Source organism: Stegostoma tigrinum, chromosome 3 (assembly GCF_030684315.1).
Source record: "Stegostoma tigrinum isolate sSteTig4 chromosome 3, sSteTig4.hap1, whole genome shotgun sequence".
NCBI classification, from domain to species: domain Eukaryota; kingdom Metazoa; phylum Chordata; class Chondrichthyes; order Orectolobiformes; family Stegostomatidae; genus Stegostoma; species Stegostoma tigrinum.
This window is the reverse complement of record NC_081356.1, coordinates 79,492,191-79,515,816: the sequence shown is the minus strand read 5'-3', so window position 1 is coordinate 79,515,816 and position 23,626 is coordinate 79,492,191. Positions and strand designations below refer to the sequence as shown.

General features: G+C 38.9%; 1 protein-coding gene across 5 annotated transcripts in view; it reads right to left on the bottom strand.

Moving 5' to 3' along the window:
* Nucleotides 1-23,626, bottom strand: part of epb41l4a (erythrocyte membrane protein band 4.1 like 4A) — a 247,186-nt gene that overhangs the window by 55,614 nt on the left and 167,946 nt on the right. For all 5 annotated transcript variants that reach the window (XM_059644692.1, XM_059644696.1, XM_059644693.1 and 2 more), the window contains 4 exons: nt 14,342-14,433; nt 10,289-10,372; nt 7,613-7,737; nt 3,929-4,019 (listed from right to left, as the gene is read on the bottom strand). In XM_059644692.1, coding sequence (XP_059500675.1) covers nt 3,929-4,019; nt 7,613-7,737; nt 10,289-10,372; nt 14,342-14,433 — 392 coding nt within the window. The remainder of the gene's footprint in view (nt 1-3,928; nt 4,020-7,612; nt 7,738-10,288; nt 10,373-14,341; nt 14,434-23,626) is intronic.

Genomic DNA, 23,626 nt, shown 5'->3' with positions numbered 1-23,626 from the left:
TCAAGTAGACACTAACATTTTCCCAAAAACAAATAAAGTCCATAATTATCTGGATATTGTCTCCTTCCCTTTTTTAATAAAGTGTTACACTGGTAGTTTTCCAAAATCAAAGGTTTTTGGGAAATTACTACCAGAGCATCCACCATCTCAGTAGCTACTTCCTTCAATATCCAAGAGTGCATTCCCTTAGATCCAGGGAACATAGGTTTTAGCCTATAGCTTGGCTAACGCTTTTTCCCTAATGATGATCATTCTATGTATTTCCCCACCCTATTTTTGCTCTTTATCATTCAGTAATTTTGGAATGTTATTCATTTTTCCTATTGTGAAAACTGTTGTAAAGTATTTATTCAAATCATCTGCCATTTCGTGATGTCCCATACTGTTTTCTCAGTAAGATTCTCCTAGACACCTGTATTCACTTCAGCCTCTGTCATCTCTTAAGTGTTTAAAGAAGCTCTTACTGATTGTCTTGCTATTATTTACAAGCTTGCTCTCAAATTTTGTATTCTCCCTCTGATTATTTTTTGGTCATCATTTGTTCATTTAAAAGAAAACTTCTTCAATCCTTTGGCTTACCACTTAGCTTTGCTACAGTGTGTTTTTTGCCCCCTCAATCTTTAACGTCCCTCATTAACCATGCTTGGCTTATCCCCTTTCTAGAAACCTTCTTTCTCACTGGAATATATATCTTTGTTGTGAGCCATAAACTATTTTCTTAAACGTCTGCCGTTGGTCCTCAAATGCTTTTGCTGCTAAACTCCATTGTCATTTTACTCCTTCCAGCTCTGCCCTCATTATCTAGTAATTACGTTTATTGTATTTCAGTACAGTTGTTTCTGAATCAAGTTTCTCCTTCTCAAACTGAATACTAAATTCTACCATACTATAGTTGCTGTTTTCTTGGGAAACTTTTACTCTGAGTATTACATACCAGCAAATCTAAAATAGCCTGATTCCTGGTTGAATCCATTACATTGTTCTAGGAAACTGTCTTGAATACATGCTATTAATTCTCCCTCAAGCCAATCTGACTTTTCTAATCTACATGAAGATTAAAGTCAATGATTAATGCGATGCTTTTTTACATATTCACATCATTTCCTAATTTATTCTGTCCCACTGTATAGTTACTGTTAGAGGACTGAGAGAATGTTCCTGCCAGTGTCTTCTACCCCTTGTTACTTTTTACTTCCACCCAAATGGATTCTACACCTTCAGAACTAAGACCATCTCTTGTTATTGTAGCTATTCCACCCTGTACTTACAAAGCCACCCCTCCACTCTTTGCTTGTCCTTTCAAGGAGTTACATACCCTGGAATGTTTAGTTCCAAGCTTTGATCTCTTTGCAACCATGTCTCTGTAATGGTTGTAAGATCATAACTATTGACCTCTATTTGTGCCATTAATTTAATGTTCTTCTAAACAATACGTACATTAAGGAAAGAGACATTAATATTGGCATCTAACTGTTTTTCCAGCCCTTGACTCTATGTACTGCTCTTTTCTACATTTCTATCTCTGTCATTTCCTGTCCCACCCCTGGGTAATCATCTGATAACTGCCCTATAATTCTGCCATATCCTCTTGATTTGCAAACCTATATTTCCACTCTTCCAAAATCTCCCCCATCAGCCCCACCACCCCCAATTAATTTAAAGCCTCTCTGCAGCCCTAGTTATTTGATTCAGTTGGGTACTGGCCCTGCCATGGTTAAAACAAAGCCCATCCTACCTGAGTAGGTCCTTTCTATGCCAGTTCAGACAAAGTTTACTGAACTTGGAACGTTACTGTTACTTTTTTCTGCACAGATGCTGCCAGGCCTGTTGAGTTTCTCCAGCACCTTGTTTTGCTGCTGGTAGCACCCCATGAACTGAACATCATTCCATCCACCCCAATCCTTGGGGCAGCCTTTAATTCCCTGATTATATTGACCCTATGTCAGTTTGCCTGTGGCTCAGGTAGTAATCCAGACATTATTACCTTTGAGTCTTGGCTACCTAATTTAGGTCCGAATGTTCAAATTGTTTAGCAGAACTTCTTTTCTTGTCCTATTAATATCATTATTACTTCCACCCCCTCCAGGTTGTTCTCCAGCCCTGATGTGGTGTCCTTAACCCTGACATCAGGCAAATAACTCACACTTTGGAACTTCCACTGTCGGCTGCACAGAACTGTAAGTATTCCCCTAATTCTACTGTCCCTACCACAACTTTATTCCTATTGCCTTCTGTTGTGTGAATGAGTCCCTGTACCAAGATGCTGTTGACAGATTGCTCAGCCTCCCTGCGGTCCTTGCTCTCACCTGCACAGCTTGCACAAACCTCATAACTGTTGGATAATTGCAGGAGAGAGACTGGTCAAACACAATCTCTTGGTCTCTATAGCTGCCTCATTTGTAGTCACACCCTCTTGTCCCTGATCACAGATCAAATTTGAACTCCAAAGTGTGAGGGTTATAACTGCACACTAGAGCAAAGTGTCCAGGTAATATTTCTGATATATTTCCTCCCTGATATGATCGTCTATAGCTCAACCTTCATCTTGAATCAAAAGTTCCTTGAACTGTAACACTTATGACAGATATATTTGCTCTGAATCACACTGGTCTCCAGCAGCTTCCACATGCTACAGCAACAATATATCACCAGCATGCCACCACTATCATTCCGATTTGACTTATAAATTAATTACTCAAGATTCCTTGCTCTTTATACTCCACCATAACAATTTTTAAAAGAGACCAATGTCCATCTTCTACTTAACTGGCTATTTTTAAAAGAAAAAGGGAAAAACCCCAGAGACCGAAGCACAAACTAAAGACTTTACTTTTACTTTAAAAACTAAAAATATTCACTAGTTCTACTCAATCAGCTTCTTGTCCTGCATTTGAATTACGATACAGTCCATAATGTCAGACTGCTGCTGGTCTCACTACAGGACAGCCTTTTGATCCCTACTTTCATCCTTTCCCATTCACCTCTCATTCTGAAATGTTTATTTGTTGCAGTACACTTTAGTTAAACCACCTCCAGCCCCCTTTGAAGTGGCAGAATTGCCACTTGAACCAAAATTCATTGTCACTTACTCAGCCATCTAGCTTTACTTCTTCCCTACTAGCCTTCATTGTCTCCCTCTACATTCATTTTTCCTTACACTACTCTTTTCATCATTAAAACTATTTCCTTCCGCTGTTGTTCTGAACTCATACTAAACGGCCCCATCTATGGGTAGAGGTTGGTCAGTGCATGAACTTAGGAACTTCCTGCACTGACTAACCTCCACCACTAGATGGACGCTATTCAATCCAAAAAGATAGTTCAGAATATTTCCATAAATTATTTCAACACTGTATTGTACTGGGGTCAGGATGTTCTGTATTACATTTCTTTGATAGATACTGATGTACTTTCTTTTGCAGTTATTTCACTTAGGAATACACAGGGTTGTGCATTGTTTTTCTTTCCAGGTTTGAAATTGGTCGAATGAACCTAATGCTGACTTGAACATTGCTTTCTATGGGAACTTGTGGTTCACTTAAAATCGTTTCATTTTCTGGGCTTTTCAGGAATACAACCACAACTTATGAGAGTAATTTCTGCAGTATATAGATTTCCACTTGGAAAATTTAGATCTTTCAGTGTTTATCCACTCGAACATGGGAGCGGTGAGTAACACCCTTAAAGCTGGTACAGCTTTATTTTGTTTACATTCGAGATAACCCCTGAAGAAACCTGAAAAAAAGTTAGGAATGCAACATTTGAGAAATGTCAATGCTAAATTGAAAAGCAAAGAGAATGTTAATTCAGTATTTCAATCCGAATCTGAATTTTGGATTTTGGATTTGGATGTTTGAGAATTGTAGTTGCGGAATATGTGCTGTTATACAGATTTATCCAATAATCTTGGAGTAGAAGACAGGTTTACCTTTTCACTGGTGAAGGTGCAAGAATCTTGGTGGTGCCATCATATTCCGTACGGTCTGTTTTGATATGACTGCGACTGACACTGTTAGGTCCTATGGTAACAATGTCACAAGTCAAGACTTATACAAGTGCTAAATGTTTAATATTTAAGAAATGGTTAAAATGGCTAATCGTGAAATTGCTTAACGATCAGTTCATTTTGAATCAATTGATTTGTTTCACAAAGTCTCAAACAAGAAAAAAAAAGGTCAGAAAACAAACATAAATTGAGACATGGGTGTGTTCTACTTTCCATTAAGTGAGTTCAAACCTTCACCTCGTGGGAAAGGTATGTATAAATCTCTGCCTAGGTTATTTCCCACTGGCTAGTGCGACCCACAAAAAATTTTAAAGTGGCACTGTAAACACTAAATGGTACTGATATGGCTAAAACTAAGTGAAAATGGAACTGTTAATTTTGTTTCTTTGTCTCTAAAAACATTCAAAGAATACATATCAGATTAGTTCTCTTCTGTGATCTTTCTAATAATCAAGCAGGAATTAAGTATGAACATGGCACTTAGTACAGTGTTTAGAGCATTTGATCCTTCAAATCATTTTTCTATTCGATAATGTTATGGCTGATCTGAATGTGATAATAATTCTGCTTCACTGCATGACCCTTCCCCCACCCCATAACCCTTAGCCTCCACGCCTTTACATTTGCTATCTAATTCAGGTCTTGAATACATTCATCCACCAGCATCCACTGCTCTATGGAGAAGAGATTCCACTGATTCTCAAGAGAAAAGGAGTCCTCGTTTTTGATTTGAGAGAGAGAACTCTAATTTTTAAAACAGCAATGTTGCTTAATGCAATGTGTTCATTGGTTGTCATCAATAAAAGGTGGAAACAAGCTATAGTATAGTTCACATTACTACAGCAAGCCATCTACGACATCATGTGCAAATGTGTTTTTCTAAACTTTTTCTCCCCGCAAAAAAAACAAAACAAAAATGCACACATCTGATCAACATAGCCATGGCCAACAAAGAATATTATCATTCATTAACAAAATTGTGACTATTCTGGTATGGAAAAATATGTATTCAATCATTTTGACATGAAGAATAGAAAAGCAACATATTATTCAACTGGACTGAGAGAGTATAGCTCTGGGACACAGAGGCTACTGAGCATTCTGTTGTCTGAATTATATAACATTTGTTTCAGTGAGTCATGAAGGAGCCAAATTGAATGTTGTTGTTTATTGGGAGGGAATGGAGAAAATCAGTAAGAGTAACTTGCTTCAGTCATCTCGGGTAATGGTGAGTCCACATCTTAGGTATTATGTACCGTTTCTTTTCTTAAAAAATTTGAGAAAGGATATAATAGCATTAAAAGCAGTGCAGAGAAGATTCACTTGGATCATTACTGGCAGAAAGGCATTGTCTTATGAGGAAAAGTTGGGCCTATATTCATTGAAGTTTAGAAGAATTAGAGATGATCTTTTTGAAGTTCACAAGATCGAGAAGGGACAGAGTGATGGTAACAGGATCTCCTTGTTGGAGATAGTAGAACGAGGGACATAGTTTTAAATTAAGTGCTCTCCGAGTGAGGTGAAGCTGAGGAGCATTTCTTTTCTCTGAGCCTTCTCCACAGAGCAGTAGAGACAGGGTCATTGAATATTTTTATGGTTCACTTAAATAGACTTCTGATTGGCAACAGAGCCATTAAGGGTAGATAGACCTTGGAGTTGAGGACACAGTCAGATCTGTCATGATCTTACCGATTGATGGAGCAGGCTGTCACAGGTAACTGGCTAATAATACAGTCTGATGCAAATACTGACTACCCAGAATGATCAAATATGTAACACTGCAGCTTTGACTGAGAAATTTGTATGTGCAGTTGTTGGGTGGCCAACATTATAAAACCATCCTAAGAAATTCCTAAAAAAAAACTGCTGTCTGTCACACGTTCCATTTTATTTTTCCCTCAAGGCTTAAATGAATATCCTAATTATTAAGAGAGCAAGCCTTTGTCAAAGCAACAGGGTGAAAATGCTCATGAACATCAATGCAAGAAAGAAAACTAGGCTGCAGCTATTAATTCTAGCTGTGTTCCGATCACACTATTTTGTGGAAGCAAACTAATCCGTTATTTAAGCCCAGATAAACTATTAAACTTCTACATTGCTACTCAGCTCTTTAAATATCATTTCAGAAGCTCAGAGAAACAGAAAGATCCCTGAAAGGCCTGAAACATCAGCTTTTGTGCTCCTAAGATGCTGCTTGGCCTGCTATGTTCATCCAGCTCCACACTTTGTTATCTCGGATTCTCCAACATCTGCAGTTCCCATTATCTCTGAGCTGTAGCAAATTCAAAGTTCAAAGGATAATTCAATAGAGTAGTTAGGAAGACATCATGGATGCTTGGTTTTATCAGTTGAGGCACAGATTGTTAAAGCAAGGAGGTCATGCTGGAGCTGGAAAGGATTTTGGTTAGGTCACAGCTGGAGTACTGTCAGCAGTTCCGGTCACCACATAATAGGAAGAATGTGATTGCATTGGAGCAGACGCAGAGGAAACTTACATAGATTTCTGATTGACAACAGAGCCAATAGTTATAAGGGTAGATTGACAATGGAGTTGTCTACGGCTGGACTACAGCAGTTAAGCAATAAAGAGAGTCTGGATCTTACTATCTCTGGATAAGCTGGGATGGTGTCCTTAAGAGAGGTTTATGGAGATGGGGTGTGGGGGCCTGACAGAGGTGTGTAATATTATCAGGGCCTGGACAGAATGAACAGAGAGCAGCTGTTCACCTTAGTTGAAGGGTTAGTAACAAGGGAGCATAATTTTTAGATAAAAGGTAGAGGGATTAGACGGGATTTACGAAAATATGCTTTCACCCAGTGGGTGGTGGGAATCTGAAGTGGGATGGTAACAGAGGTGGGGAACGTCATCACCTCTGAAAAGTACTTGGTTGAGCATTTGAAATGTCATCATGTTCAAGGCTATGGGTCTAGTGCTTGGATGTGGGGCTAGTGTAGATTTAGTGCAGCTTTGGCAGGACAGACATGATGGGTCAAAGGGCCTCTTCTACATTGTATGATTCCTTCATCATTATATGGATTCCTGTTAGACAAGTGTTACATTCCCTATCGTGCAGTGGTTGCTTTTTGTCATGCATTATAAATCACCTACCAACTTTCATGCCAGCAATACAGGGACATGCCCTCATGAATTTACATCCATTAATTTTTTTTAAGACTCAAAATTGAAGGAGACACACAAATAAATTGCTAAAATATTTTCCCAGAAGGTAAATTTCTGCACTGGGAGCAAAAATTTGAGGATTTATTTCAATTTTGTTTCAGTAAATAGCACAAAAGAGAGACTATTATGTTGTCACAGTGTAACGTCTCAAATATTTTGTATGTGACCTAGTGTACAGTGCAGCATGTTCCAAAAACCACACAATCATTCAGAAATTTAAACCTGACAGTCCACCTATAATGATTTGAACAATATATTCTGGCTACCTGCAGATAAGGTAGGACAGGATGGTGGAGAAGCCGTTTTGTATATTTAGAGTACGCTGAAACTAAACATCACAAAGCTTTAAACAATTCTGATAGCCAGTGAATAGGAGCTGAAATATGCTCCAGCTGTAGTCACTGGATTATGACTAAGTCACTTACCTGACTGCGGAGAATGAATTGTTCGTTTAGGGTACGTTTTGCTGCGAGTTCTTTTCACATTCTGATCAGGCCGTGGAAGCTCTATGGATTGGTCTCGGGGGTTTAGTTGAAATGCAGTCTTACCGCTGCTCAAAAATAATTTATGTTTTATTACTTAAATTTTATTGCATGCATGACTACACTTACAGAAATATGCAATAAGTGAATTAATGAAATTAGTAAACTGCTTATATCACCAAAGTGAGAATGGTCCCAAACATGATTCTAGGAATTTACTGCACCGTAGGAATTCTAGGATTCTGTGACAAGTGGCTAGGATTGTACCTGTGACTCAGAGACACGTTGTCTGTCAGGATGCAGAGGAGAGAGCTAAAAGCCAAACGTCTCTAAGGATCACCGTGCGGGAATATGGTAAAGAACACGCTCAAATTGGAATGATCAAATTTCTGGGGATTAGAAATCAAGCAGTAAGATTCACCTCGCTTGCCTCAGAGCGAAACACCAGGAAAAATGTCTGATAACGAAGGAAAGTTCAGGCACTTCTAGGAATGAGAAAGAACAAAGGCAAACCCTCAGGAGCTAATAATCATTTTCAGATTGCTTCTGGGAATTCTGAATGTCTAATTAAGGGACAATATTACATATTTCAGTGAGTAGGCTTTTTGGCTGTGTTAAAACTAAAATAAATTCAGTTTTATAGTTTAAAGCATAAGCTGCCTACCAAAAATATTAGTGAGCCAACGGCTTTTTTGGCTTGTGGGAGTAAAGATCTTAGGGTTGCAAAGGGAAATAACTGGAAAAATTGAGGATGTCTGCTGGCATCAGGGATGGCCTTCTGGTATTAACACGAGGCTGTTAACGCAGAGACCCAGGTGATGTCGTAGGGACTTGGGTTCAAATCCCATCATGGCAGATGGTGGAATTTGAATTTAATGTTAATTTGGAATGAAGAATCAAATGAAGACTATGAATCAATTGACGATTATCAGGGGAAAAACCCATCTGGTTCACTAATGCCCTTTAGGGGAAGAAACTGTTGTCCTTTCCTGACATGTGATCTCAGATCCCCAGCAATGTGGTCGAGTCTTAACTGCCCTCAGGACAATTAGGGTTGGGCAATAAATTGACTCAGATCAAAATGTATCTCTGATTTCCAGCTCCTGCAATTTTTTTTGTTTAGCAAACATTTTAGATTCTCCTTTTAGCTATCAACTGAAAGTTCAATTTTATTTTAAAGTCTCATCATATCGGACATGTCAACATGACAACGAGGTCCAATCTTATTAGAGACCTTGAGGTGATGGAAGCGCAAGGGTCAGTGACCATAATATGGCAGAATTTACTCTGCAGTTTGAGGAGTAGGAGTTGGAAACAGACATACCGGCTCTGAGTCTAAGGAAGGATGTACTGGCATTGGAGGGGTTCCAAAGGGGGTTTTATAAGAATGATTCTGAGGATGAAGGGCTTGTCATTTGAGGAGCAGTTCAGGACTTTGGGTCTGTCTCCGATGGAGTTTAGAAGAATGAGGAAGATCTCATTGAAACTTACAGAATACTGAGAGACTTGGATAAAGTGGATGTAAGAGAAGATGGCTCCACCAATAGGAGAGACCAGAACCTGATGGCACAGCCTCAGAGTGAAGGGGTGACTCTTTAGAACGGAGATGAGCAGGAATTTCTACAGCCACTGGTCAGTGAATCTGCGGAACTCATTGCTGCAGTCGGCTGTCTTGGAGGCCAAGTCATTGAGTGTAATTTAGGCAGAGATAGATAAATTGATTCGTAAGGGGTGAAGAGTTATGGGGAGTTTGCAGGAGAATGGGGTTGAGAAACATATCAGCCATGACCAAATGCTGGAGCAGATCTGATGGGCCAAATGGCCTAATTCTGTTCCTGTATCTTACAGTCTTATGTTATGGTGCAGATATTACTGTGTGCTTGGAGTCACATGTCGGCCAGAGCAGGTAAGGATGGCAGTTTCCTTCCCTAAAGGACATTAGTCAAGCAGATGGGTTTTTCCTGACAATTGGCAATGGATTCATGGTCATCATCAGATTCTTAATTCTAGATATTTACTGAATTCAAATTCAGCCAAGGCAGATAGCGGAATTTGAACCTAGGTCCATAGAATGCTATCTGGATCTCTGGATTAATAGTGCAGTGATAGTACTACTAGGTCATCGCCTCCCACTTTGATAAGGCTGATAATTATATATTTGAGTGTTGGCTTTGTCCAAAGCTTCTGTGGATTTATTATGCTCAACAAAGATCAACTTTATGAAAGATGTTGTTAAATTTAGCTTGGTTAATAAGGCATTGTGAAATTGTAACTTATCTAAAATGGATTCAGAGGGATCAGCTATTTATTAGACAGGACATGACTATAAAGAAAGATGTTCTATGATTACTTGAATCAATATTCATTGAAATGAACTGAACCAATCATTATCAATGCAGTAGAATAGGTCGACATTTAATGTTTTCCCAGTTTGAATGAGAAATCCGAAAATTCTTGCATGGCTGTTAAGCAAAAATACCACAATGCTTACACTGTGCAAATTTACTGAAGCATTAGTTACTTTCCATCTTCTTTAAAAAAGATTACTTCACAAAAAGAATTGCTGTGTACAATTTCCTCCCCTTAAGCTAAAGCAATTGTTTAGAGAAATCTGATTACCTGTATCGATGTCTGTACCCTAGAGACCCCAACTTGCTAAGTTTTCGTGACATAGAATTTGAATACTCTTCGGATTCGGGTAATCTGATTCAATAAAATGGAAGGATTTTACTTAGAGACATAGAATTGATCAATTATAATGCCCCTGCAGTGAAAAATGAACATAATACTTAATAAGATGCAGTTTCACAACATCTATTTTTCATTTGCTGTACAGAGAGGAAGGAGACAAAGCAAGGACAGGATCAAGCTCAGTTACTGAGTGACCCAGAAATTCAATAATGAGTGCCTTATTGCTTGAACAAACGGCCTCAAGCTTATATAGTTGCATTCCAGAATATATAATGGCCTCAGCAGAAAAAGGAGAATGGGAGAAAAAATATTGAAGAACTAAAGGCTGAAATAAATTTAAAAATGAATCAGAATATTTCTCAATGCAATTTCCATCTTGGTACAGAGCTGGATTGAATATCTGCAAGATCCCCATCAGGAGTTCAAAGATGATGGGGTTGGGGTGTTGTGGATGCAGGATTATTCTTGCATTAGGCTGGGAGGGTGCAGGGCTTAGATCACATCATATTCTACCTCCCTTGAATTGCAATGAAGTCGAGAACAGGAAAGGTGATGGAAAGCAGAAACCAATTGCAAACACTGAAAGTGGGTGTTGAGTTGACAGGTGAAGGAACAACCTTTGCTGGTGATTCCCTGACCCTGTGAACCCCACTCCACCTCACCTCCCCACAGTGGGTAGTAGCTACTGCTCCTGGAGATGCTGATGAGAGCACAGAGCAGCTCTTCCCGGATTAGTCAGTAGTTTCTGGGGGTAGGATTCCTGCTGGAATCATGCTTTAAGCAAGTAGAAGCCCTGGCGCTGTCCAGGTAAGTGCTGGGCTGTCTAGAAGTAGTGCTGAGCTCCCTGTGGAAAGGTGACACAGACATCCTGCAGGTTCTCTAACTGGAGAGTATGAGATTCATTGTCACCACCACTGAGTTCTGCTCAGTGTCTGTAAAACTGGGCTCCATAGTGCCCACAGTGTCAGTGCTGAGTTCTGTTTTGATCCAAAATTGGAGGAGCGGTCACATGCACCTACTCTGGCATGGTCCATGTGAATAACATGCAGTGGAAGTCAGTAACTTGGGCACTAGCGACATGGTCTGGACAAACTATTCAGTATTCGACACAATGGCAACAAATCAAACATACAAATGACGCTAGTATCCATGTAGCAGGTGCTTTTGTTTGGCCTTTTGCTCCTATGCAATACTGGCCCTGATGGCTGATGAGTGGACGCTCAGTTTCACACAAAAATAAAGTCATTATTTAAGATTTTCATTGTTACAACCAACCAAAAAAAAATAAGCTAAACCTTAGTCAGCAACTGCTGCACTAACCTGTAAAATATGTATTTCACATTAATTTCTTAACAGAACAGAAAATCCATACCATGTATATACATTACTCTACATACTCAGAAATGTAGACTTGTGTTAGAAGTACAATCTCCTTCCAGCTTTAACAGGATCTCTTGTCTCTGCACCAACAGACTGAATCTTATAATATCATTTCAACAAACACCTTTCAATTGACCTTCTAAGCATAATCGAATGGACTTTCAGAAGACGACTTCTGCTCTTGATGAGTGATAATGGGAACTGCAGATGCTGGAGAATCCAAGATAATAAAATGTGAGGCTGGATGAACACAGCAGGCCCAGCAGCATCACAGGAGCACAAAAGCTGATGAAGGGTCTAGAACCGAAACGTCAGCTTTTGTGCTCCTGTGATGCTGCTGGGCCTGCTGTGTTCATCCAGCCTCACATTTTATTATCTCTGCTCTTGATGAGTTTTGTTTCTTTGAAGAGGGAATCAATTCTCACCAGCACCCTGTTTGGTGGTTAGCCCAAAATGAGTCTCTTTTCTTTGCTTGGCAAAGCAGCATCTGTTTTGGGTCTTCTTTACTAAAACTCTGTGTGATTGCCTGAGTGTGTCTGGCCATAGCAAGGCCAACTGCCTCCTCTTTTGCATACTGATGTTAGAACTTGCACCTTACTTTAAAAGTTTTGACCTGACTCATTTCCCAAAGGGAATAAGCTCACTTAAGCTTATATTTGGGAAGATTTTGTAAGAAATCACACTCCCAAAACCTACACTCAAACTACTTAGTTTTGCCTTGAATTGTCAGAAATAGTTTGAAATATAATAAAGTCCAGGATTTGTAGCACCATGCTGTGATGACCACAGCCTGACCTTTCAGGACAATGTGATGAGAAACTTTGGTGTTAGTCGGAGCTTCTACTGCAGCACTCAGCAGCTTGGGCTTGAGCTGCATCGCCCATCAGATGCTGCATAATGGGTTGGTCAGCTTCGTCTGTTCTGGTCACCACTTCCACCTTGGAAAGGTGGAACTTAAAGCACTGAGCCAAATTGCTGCCAAACATCTCTATCCTCAGTAACAACAGGATTTCTGGCAGGCCTGCCAATGCACCAAACAATTCATTTTGAAGTTTATCTGCCTTTACCTCTAAACTGCCCCAAAGTCCTCATTGGACTTCGCTGCAGGAGAACACAAGTACAACCCTGCCCCCTGAGGGACTGGCACCTGTACTATCTTTACTCCTGCCCTTCCTGTAGGTTATTCATGCTCTGGGGCTCACTGTGTAGATCCTGCTTCAACACTGTTCTGTAAAGTTTGCACAGTGCTGGTGTCTGAACTGATGGTCGTGAGTGTTTCTTCACGATCTGCATGCTGCTCCTCTTGCATTTCATGTTCCTGAACTAGTGCATTTGTGTATTTCTCACATTCACCCTTTTTGCAGATAAAGACAAAATATGAAATGCTTTGATTAATCTGCACAAAGCATTTTTCTATTGGAGAAAAACTCCACTCAATGTTAAAGGCTAGCTTCCTCAAACTAGCTAAACTACTGGTTACTCAGGAAATATTTCCATCTGCCCCCGTTACCTCGGTTCAATTATGACTGGCTTTAAGCACAAATTTCCTCTGCCAACACCACCTTTAAAATGCCCGAGTTGCAACTCTGTGAAGGTGACTGCCCACCATATGTAAACACCCGTGACTTCAGGAACTGAAGCAGGATGCAAGATTAAAGCAGAATACATCAATTTTTGGGCTCAGGGTTTTCTAAGCACTTGAAGTAATAATAACTATTTTTAATTGAAAGCTTGAAATATTAAAGGAGCACAATGTGTATGAAACACATTTAGCCAGGTGTTAAGGAGTTAGAATTCTTTAGTTGTATTTATCCAATCTTTATTCACTTTCCATATTTAAGGGATACTTAATTAAAAAGATTGATCCCATTGAATCATGAATCCAGATGGGTAGGTGCTTTATTATTCTAGTTCATAAAAATGCTTTTAAAGACCAATTTTGAATGCCAGTGCAGGGTTTTGAGCATTGAGCTGAACTGAGCAACAGCATTTACGGGCATGTTTCTGCAGTGTCCAAACAGATAATGCAGGCTGCACATATGCAATTGCACCCTATCAATGCTGCGACAATGACAGAGACCAGGCACAACACTTTGATGCTCAGGTTCATGTTAAATACTGCTGCTACAATTACAGTGCAGTATCCAAATGCTACTGCACTGATGTAATGTCCTCAGGGAGCTTGCATTTTTATTGAGCAAAGACAGCACCAATTAATATTCTGACATATTTTGCAAGATGTAATCTCCTAACTACCAGTGAATTAAATGATGGAGGAAAGGCAAATAAAGCAATATTACACTTCCCAAACGCCTCTCATTACACAGATAGATGACTTGGATAAAATATAAAAGTCTGAAACTGCATGTCTAATTGTAGTCTTTGCATCCAACTGACTACCATAAAACTATATTTCACTTGCGTAGAGCACATAAACCTTTTACCAGCAAACTGAGTCCTTTCCTAAATTTACCTTAAACAAGATCATAATTTAGGTGCAAATAAACATCTACTAGCGTATCATTAATTGCTAGAGGGATATTCTTTTAGTGTTCTGTTTGTTGTTCACAATTAGTAGTAATGGAATATAATGGTACATACCTGAAAAATGTATGATATTCCACACAGCATCTCCATAGATGCTTACAGGCTGCTTTATTGGGAACCTCAAAGAAGTACGATGTTTCAGTACACTACAATAAAAGAACAAAGAAGATGAAATCTATTTTACCTTGGTGTTTCATAATTACCATGCAAATCCAGAAAAGAGAAGAAACACATCTCCATAACATAAACAAAATGTTCAGACATAAATGAATTAAAATATTAAATGTTTTCTATTTGATTCATTGGCTGAGCTGGCTTTGGGGGGGGGGGGTGGCCAAGCTCTTGAACAGGCTGAGCAAAGCTGGAGGAAAGCTCATTAGTAGAGGAAGAGAGAGATCACAGAGGGGTGAGTGCACTGATCTTTATTCCCAGAAGAGATTCTACAGATCCTGCCAAACCTAATGGCAAGATCAATTTCATTTTTTTTCATATACTTCCTGCTTGATTGTCTGTCAACTTGACCATCTGACAGGGGGAGAAGGAAATTTTTGTGTGGTGTGAGAGATAAAGTGGAAAACTGTGATAGGAATCAGACATTGGAAATGAAACTTAGATGTCACAATGGAAGTTTATTGGGTCTGGAAAAATACTCCCATTCATCTTGTTCACAAGCTGTGAAATGTGTCATGGATTCATATCTCTCTCATTTTGCCTGACAGGTTTCTGGAGACCTTGGAATCCTGATTTCCTTAAGTTGCATTGAAAATTTGGTTAAACTAGAAACATGCAGTTACTCTGGTGACTTCCTAAGGATGCATTAGTCACCCAATCTGACATGTCTGCATTCAACCCAGAATTGATTGGGGCTTGGTCTGAAAATTTCAGAGTGTTACTGTCCACCAGCTCCAACCTACCCATTCATGAGTGTTCAAATATCCCCGATCTGTGGGGTGAACAAAGATGTTCCCAAAATTGGACACATGATCACGACGATTACTTAATATGAAATTGGATGTGAACAGTTCAGCTAAACTTGCCACATTTCTACTATTTTAATAAAATAAAATGTAGTTGATGATGAACTCTGAACAAGCATAGAACCCAAATAAACTCAAGGCTTCAGTGCATTTAACAAAAAAACCTTACATGTTTAGAATACTTAAAATTCCAACACTGTAACCTTGAGCCAGAAAATGGAATTTTCAAGATAGCGAAGTGAACTATTATTTTAGATCACAGCATGATAGATGAGTGCTGTCGCACTTTGCTGATATCAAATAAAGGAGAATTTTGTACAATCAAGGTTTCGCTACAGTGGCTGGTCTGAAAACAAAGCTGCTTCTGGGTAATAATTTGCAGCTCAGTGAAAAATGTGATCACTGTTCTGGATTGAAAGATACGTTCAAGAATTAAAGCTCGCTTTTGCCAGGGTCACTCATTCTGACATTCCATGTGTTAAATTAAATTTATCAGGGGTACTTTGTTTTTATGAGTGGCATGCATTCATAATTTTTATATAAAGACTTTATTTGAAACTCATCATTCCATTAATGTGATTTGGTAAAATTAACATATCCTTTCTCTTCAGATCAAAAAGGATCTGCTGTGAACATCAAGCATTTACTATGTCTTACAATTATTTTGCTTGACTCCTCAGTTATCTCCTGAAATTACTGCACTTAATTTTAATATGTGTTCTGTAATGTGTATATGTGGTTCTTATGAATTAAACAATACAATGACCATATTCCCATAAACTAGCATTAATATTTAAACATTACAGCTTCCTGTCTTTCAGGTTCAGTGAATGTTGTAACAACAAAGTTTTGCTGAAATCATAACTCAAACGTGATAATGTTGTAATGCCTGTGGGGTTTTCAAGTTGATTACTGACAGAATACTAATTAATCACACATACACAATGGCTTCATGGAAACGAAGTCTTTATCTGACTTGTGACATTTTATGAACTTTATTAGAAGATTAATTAAAGTTCCTATTGCTGTCTTATCATTCTAATCAATTGGTTGTCATGAAAATCCAAAGTCAAAGAACAATATAAGAGAGTTAATGGCTCAGGGCATGCACAGGTTCTATACTATAAATCAACACTCCTAATTAACATTTTTGGTCAACACAAAAGCAGTTTTCATTTGAAGCTTTACTCGCTCCTAACAGTTTTTTAAAACCAACTATTTAATAGTACTTTTATTGAGCATACAGTCTTCTGAGTTAATAGTGAATAAATATTTTTCTCAATTAATAGATTTAATTTCAAGAATTAGAGGTGAACTCGTGATGTACAGCTATAACGTGTATATATATCCTGAGGTAGCATAATAATAAGCACTTTTAGAATCTTGGGAATAAAATACTCTTGAAAAGTGGTTGGTTGCAGTGGAAGGCAGGAACTCACATTGTTTTGCCCCTAAAACTTCTGAGCCTTTATTTTTGTCATGGGATAGTAATGTCACTAACATGGACAGCATTTATTGCCCATTCTTAATTTCCCTTAAGATGGTGGTAAGCCACCTTTTGAACTGCCAGACTATACGGTGTAGGTAGACCCAGAGTGTTGTTAGGAAGAGAAATCCACTCAATATGTCCTCAGTACTTTCTTCCCCATTTACCAATCTGCTTCCAAATTCCTTACACCAACTGCCAAATTTGCTTCAAATACACTTCTGCAACCCAATAATTTGAATCTACACTTGGACGATCTACAAACTAGACATCCAACATTTCTACTAGTCCTCCTATCTAGTCTTTTGGTGCTGCTTGCTTAACTTTTTCAAGTCTCTTAGGCAGTCATATTGAGTGTTTCAAAAAAACTGACTCAGTCACAATGAATGAGAGAAAATTAGATGAGGTATGGAAACAAAGTCTCTGGTTTGGCAAATATCCTAAATGTCAACGATCACTATTTGGGTGCAGGCAACTGCTAATGATCTTGTGGTGATTGTAACAAGGTCAGCCAGGTGAATCTCATTGAATATGAGTTCCCTGATTGAGGCTGTTAATCTGGCCCAATCAGGGAGCTGAAACTGACAGATAAGAACAGAAATGTCAGACATCTGCTCATTCTGGGAACTGGCTCTGGAGGGAGATAGATCAGCGTCAAGGACTCTCTACATGTAAATAAAGGATGAGTTGGTGATGGGATACCAGCCTCTGTAGAGTTATTTCTGTTCTAATTCTCACAAGCGTGAAGGGAGAGAATGGTTTGGTCTGATTTTTGTCAAATCATATCAATAACATGAATTAAGAGCAACTTATTTGTGTTCCATCAGATCAATGTCAATGACTTTGAGCACTTTTAATCCTGATCATCAAGTGAGCTAAATAATAAATTTGTGGAATTCTACATGTTCATGTCTTAAGGAAGGACACTAAGAATAATTGCCTCAACTTGTGATTATTGCCCTACGTGAGAGAAGATATATGGCTTTCATCAATTGCGATAGCAGTACAATTATTCTGATCTTCCCACTTCTTTCAAACTGCTAGTGTAAGACCTAACAATTCTGAGGAGTGTGTTCAAATTCCAGGCCAAACGCTGCAGAATGTCCTGCAAAACCTCTGCCTTTTAAACCACTGTATTCCTTACAACATAGACAATAGGTGCTGGAGTAGGCCATTCGGTCCTTCAAGCCAGCATCGCCATTCATTATGATCATGGCTGATCATCCACAATCAGTATCCTGTCCCTGCCTTATCCCCATAACCCTTGATTCCACTATGTTTAAGAGCTCTATCCATCTCTTTCTTGAAAGTATCCAGAGAGTTGGCCTCCACTGCCTTCTGGAGCAGAGCATTCCATATATCCACCACTCTCTGGGTGAAGAAGTTTTTCCTCAACTCTGTTCTAAATGGCCTACCCCTTATTTTTAAACTGTGTCCTCTGGTTCTGGACTCACCCGTCAGCGGAAACACTCTTCCTGCTTCCAGAGTGTCCAATCCTTTAATAATCTTATACGCCTCAATCAGATCCCCTCTCATCCTTCTAAACTCCAGTGTATACAAGCCCAGTCGCTCCAATCTTTCAACATATGATAGTCCTGCCATTCTGGAAATTGACCTTGTGAACCTACGCTGCACTTCCTCAATAGAAAGAATGTCCTTCCTCAAATTTGGAGACCAAAACTGCACATACTACTCCAGGTGCGGTCTCACCAGGGCCCTGTACAGCTGCAAAAGGACCTCTTTGCTCCTATACTCAATCCCTCTTGTTATGAAGGCCAGCATGCTATTAGCTTTCTTCACTACCTGCTGTACGTGCATGCTTTCTTTCATTGACTGATGTACAAGAACACCTAGATCTCACTGTGCTTCCCCTTTACCTAACTTGACTCTTTACCTAACATACTCTTAATAACTTATCCTAACATATGTTGCTTGGCCTGTTGTCAAAATTTGTTTTAATAATTACTCTTACCAAGTATCATTGGGGAAGATTTATCACATTAAGATGTTATATTAATGCAAGTTGTTATAATTGTTGTCATGAGTTCATTCAGTTACTAAAAATTGTAGGCAGTAAGGCTTAATTTTTGCACAGACAGAAGCTGTCTGGAATTGGCACTGGAAGCCCAAATCTGGATGTCCTGCCCCTTAACACAGCCTTCCCCATTAATACAAGGTGTTACAGGAATGAGAGTGGCTTGCGTTTTGCACATTTGCTGATCATGGAGGCAACTGCATAAGTTAAAGCGAAGCTGTCTTCACACAGACCAGAAGTTTTTTTTATGCAGAATTTCCAAAATATGATTTCTTTAGAATCGCAGGAAAGCGGTCAGAACATATTAGAGTTCCTTGGAAAGCTAGTTATTCCTTCAGGGATGTAAGATATCCTTTGGATATGATCCAAGGACAGCTCTGGGAGCGGTCAAGTAACCTTTACAGTCACTAAAAGTAGATGTTAATGTGTGTAAGATGTGCAGTAAATGAACTGAAACTGTGAAAAGGAGCTACCAAAGGGAGCTGTAAAGATGCAAGATATTTAAGGCATTTTGCAGCCTCTAAAAATTTGAAAACAAAAAGTATCTGTAGAGATCAAAAAAAGCTCTGTACCTGCTATCCTATTCTGTCTGTTGACATAAGCCTATTATTGTCAGATTAGTACTGCATGGCTAACTTCACAAGCTATTATCATGGTGGGGGTCCTGTCAGTTTACAGTTTGATTGATAGCTCCAAGTGCTTATAAAGTACTTAAATGGGTATTATGAATACAAATACTTATTACTATCAGGGATTACAAGAGTTAAATGTCGTTGTTAGGATCTTAAGCAATGTGTGTTTTTTAAAAATTGTGAGTTCATCAATATACACTTAAGATCTTTATTTAATCTTGCCATGGATCCTGAGGTCTGCCTGTGGTGGTATTAGATTAGTTGACATGGAAATTATAAGGGCAAAGTGTGAGGAATGGGGTGCATATGTTGGTATGAGTTACCTTAGAAACTATAAATTATGGGAGTGGGTAGGAGGCCATAGGGTGGCACGGAGAATATGAGGCACCATGAGAGGTTGGGTGACATTATAGGTTAAGGTACAAGGATGAGCGACCATGAATTAGATGAAGTGGCATGAGTTTGTATGACTGTGGCATTGAGAATGAGTATGGGAAAGTGACAGAGTGTGAAGGGTAAAGGCACCCAAAAAGATATTTTGTTTTATTGCTTTTCTTTTAAAGTGCCAGAGCACACAGGCCATTTTGACAGCCCACATCTACATCCAGTAGCCTCTGTGGCTGCCTTTGAGCTCCTTCCAAAGGCTGAATACATGATTCTCATAATCACCTCCCCATCCGGTTCTGTGTCATTATTTCATGAGTTGGGTTTTCAAAGCTGGGTATTGTTACAACTCTGTGAATCTGGCCCAGAGCAAGAATTCAGGCTAAGCTGCCAAGTTAAATGTTATTTTTTTAATATCATTTTGTCTCGGTGAAATTGAAGAGTGTATAAAATAAAAATAGAAAATAGTGATGACACAGATCAAGTCAATAAAATATAAAAGAGAAGGCTAGCTGAATGTGTTTGGGCAAAGATCTTCATGAGTTACAGCCTCATCTGGAAATTGTATCCTGTTCAGATTCTTCGTGATGTTCTGGGTGTTTCTAAACTGCCACACTTCTGCTGATGGGACCTAGTATAGTTTTATCATTGAAAAACATTAGATGGATCAGCTGGGAATTGTTGATGGCTTGTAGATCTAGTGGAAATGCAGCAGACCAGCAATGGGGCTAATGGAAACCTGCACAACATAATGAAGAGCTGCATTATGTAAGATTAGACTTGTGTATTTTGACCAGGAAATTTACTCGCACACTAGATGTAGATCATTGCACACATTTATCCGTGACAAACTGCTATAAATATAGCTAAGATATGTCTGACAGATTTGATGTGAAACAGGAGTGCCAGGATGTTAAATGCCAATGATGACATTAAGAGTGAATGATTTAATAAATCCACAATGATGTTATAGTTATTAAACAAAGCCAAAAACCTGTTACAAAACCCAAATATCAGCTTTACCAGACAATTATTTGACTCACTTACACTCTATAATATGCTCCGATCAATTCTAGATAGAACAAAGAGTTTTGAGAGTTCATCCCTCAGTAAAAAAATCTGCTTCGCAACACTGAAAAACTAATTTGGTAACATTTTAATATTAAATCCTTTCATAAAAAAATGAGATTAAGTAAATTTGTGGCTGTAAAAGGTTATTAAACTTTGGTTTGAGTTGTTCCATGCTCTAAGCTTCCAACATATTTTATACCAAATAAGAGATTATGAACTTAATTTACTTCAGCTAATCCAGAGCCTATGGATCACTATAAAGGTGGTGTATTAGCTTGCCAGGCAGCAGGCTAAGCACTTTACACATTAATGCCAAGCACAGAGACAACATTCAAAATCATTACCATGGATCAAATGTATTTTGTACATTAATAACCTAACTACAACAAAGTCAAGAATACCTGCCTACCTGATCATTTTCTGAATGAATTCTCAATTTCTCTAACATGCTACTTTAATTTTACATTAGCTATGAGCCATGGATTTGAGATTTCAGTCAATGCATTTCCTCAATTCCACCATTTAAAAATCAAATATTCTCTCCAACTGGAATTTGAAAGCAAAATTTTAGAATGCTTAATTTGATTTATTTTTCTGTAAACCTCAATACGCTTTTCAAGCCAATGGATTCTAAGCAGACAGAACTGAGTAGGAAGGTAGGGCTAACAGGTATTGAACTTAGGTGAACCTGAAATAAAAGCAACATTCTGAGGATGCTGGAAATCTGAAATAAACACAAACTCAACAGGTCTGGCAGCAGGTGTGAAGAAAGTTAGTTAACCATTTTGTCAATTATTATTGTGGAAGAAATTTCTATCACTCTTCATGTAAGTATATTTCTGAATTTTATTTCAGAAATGAAACTATAAATTAATTCATAGTTCAATTTTTTGAAAATGCCCCCAATAATAGGCTCCCATACATAGTGAAAATAATATTTGTCTACCATAAAATCTAGAAAATTATCTCTGAAATTTTGGGAATAGAACTGGGTTGTGTAATTTCTCCTCACAAACCCTGGTATTATTGACATCACAGGTACAGCCATAATCAGCCCTAGGTATGCCCTGCCCAATTGGCAAAACAGACCCATCAGATGTGGGAACATGGTGGTAAACAGTGGATGGGTGTTCAATGGGAATCCAGAACATTTACTCTCAACACAATGAAGTCTCATTGTATCACGTCGACATGGCAAGGAAACTGCCTGCTGATTATCACTTACTGCACCTCTTACCCCAGCTGATAATTTAGTACTCCTCAATCTTGAATAACATTTGAAAGAGGCACTTGGGTGGCAAAGCTATACTCTGGGTGTGGGGCCTCAATATGTAGTACCAAGCTAGCTGGGTCTTAAAAGACGGTTGATAGAATGGGCCTGCATCAAATGAAGAAATTAACAAAAGAAAAAAAAACTTAGTAGACCTCATCCTTACCTGTCTACCTACTGCATTTACAACTATCCACTACAGTATGAATAAGAGGGACCAACACGGTTTTTATTCATTCACAATGGCGTCATTGGCTAGGCCAGAATTTATTGCACATTCCTAATTGCCAGTTCAGAGTTGATCACATTGCTGTGGGTCTGGAGTCACGTGTTGGCCAGACCAGGTGAGGGGGGCAGGTTCCTTCCTTAAAAGGGCATTAGTGAACCAGATGGCTTTTTCTGACAACGGACAATGGTTTTATCGTCATCATTAGACTCTTAATTCTGGATTTTTATTGAATTCAAATTCTACCATCTGCTGTCATGGGATTCAAACCCAAGTCCCCAAAACATTACCTGGGTTTCTGGATTAACAGTCCAGCAATAATACCACCAAACCATTGCCTCCCCTTTGAAATTGGTGAATTAATAGAATCTGAGCCCCTTTATAAATTTATTGTTTTTAAAATGCAACAGTTATGATTTAATTGTAAGTTACACTTTATATTTAGGGATTTAAATCAGAGAGATATACAAACACTATGGGACAGCCACAGTGCATTAATTAAGGAGCTTAGTTTTGCAGTGATTTTCTGAAAATGGAGTCAGCTTGCTCTTTAGCTAAATAAGTACAGTAGCTCAGTCAACCTAGTACCGAGTATAGCTTGAACAGAGTTTTGAGAATTTGGTGATTAGAGGGATTGAGCCAAGATGGGGAGTGAGGTGCTCCTCTTCAAAAAAAATTGTTGGTTTTCACTCTTATCCTCAACTATCCAGTTTATGGGTACTGGAGAATGACATGATTGGTGAGTTGGGGGGAGCAATTCTGCTTTCTAATCTTTAAACTCCACTTTACAATAAATCATTCAGAAGTGACGTTTTAGGTATGACAGGGAAAATTGGCCAGGCACAGTGTCCATCATACGGAAGACACTTGCACTTCGCATGCCTCAGCCAACCATCTGTGCAGCAAGATACAGAGGCCATAGTCACTGTTTTTGAATGGGTTTAGCAGAGAGCTACATGAATAGCACATTTATGGAGGTGGTCAACCTTAGGAACATGCAGGTAGACAGGGAATGGCTAACCGTCAGATAGTCCAAGAGAAATTGGCAGATCATGCAGGCATCCGCCCAAAAAAGCATGGCTCGCTAATTGATCTTCCATTCTGGATACAGGTGAGGGCAGTGTAGCAGTGCAGCAAGGACCAAGTTTGTGGTATCACAGGTGGAACAGCTTTAAAACAGGGGAGTGGGGATAAAAAAAGTGGGAAAGCAATAATGATGGAAGATTCAGTAGTTATGGGAACAAGCAAGCATTTCAAT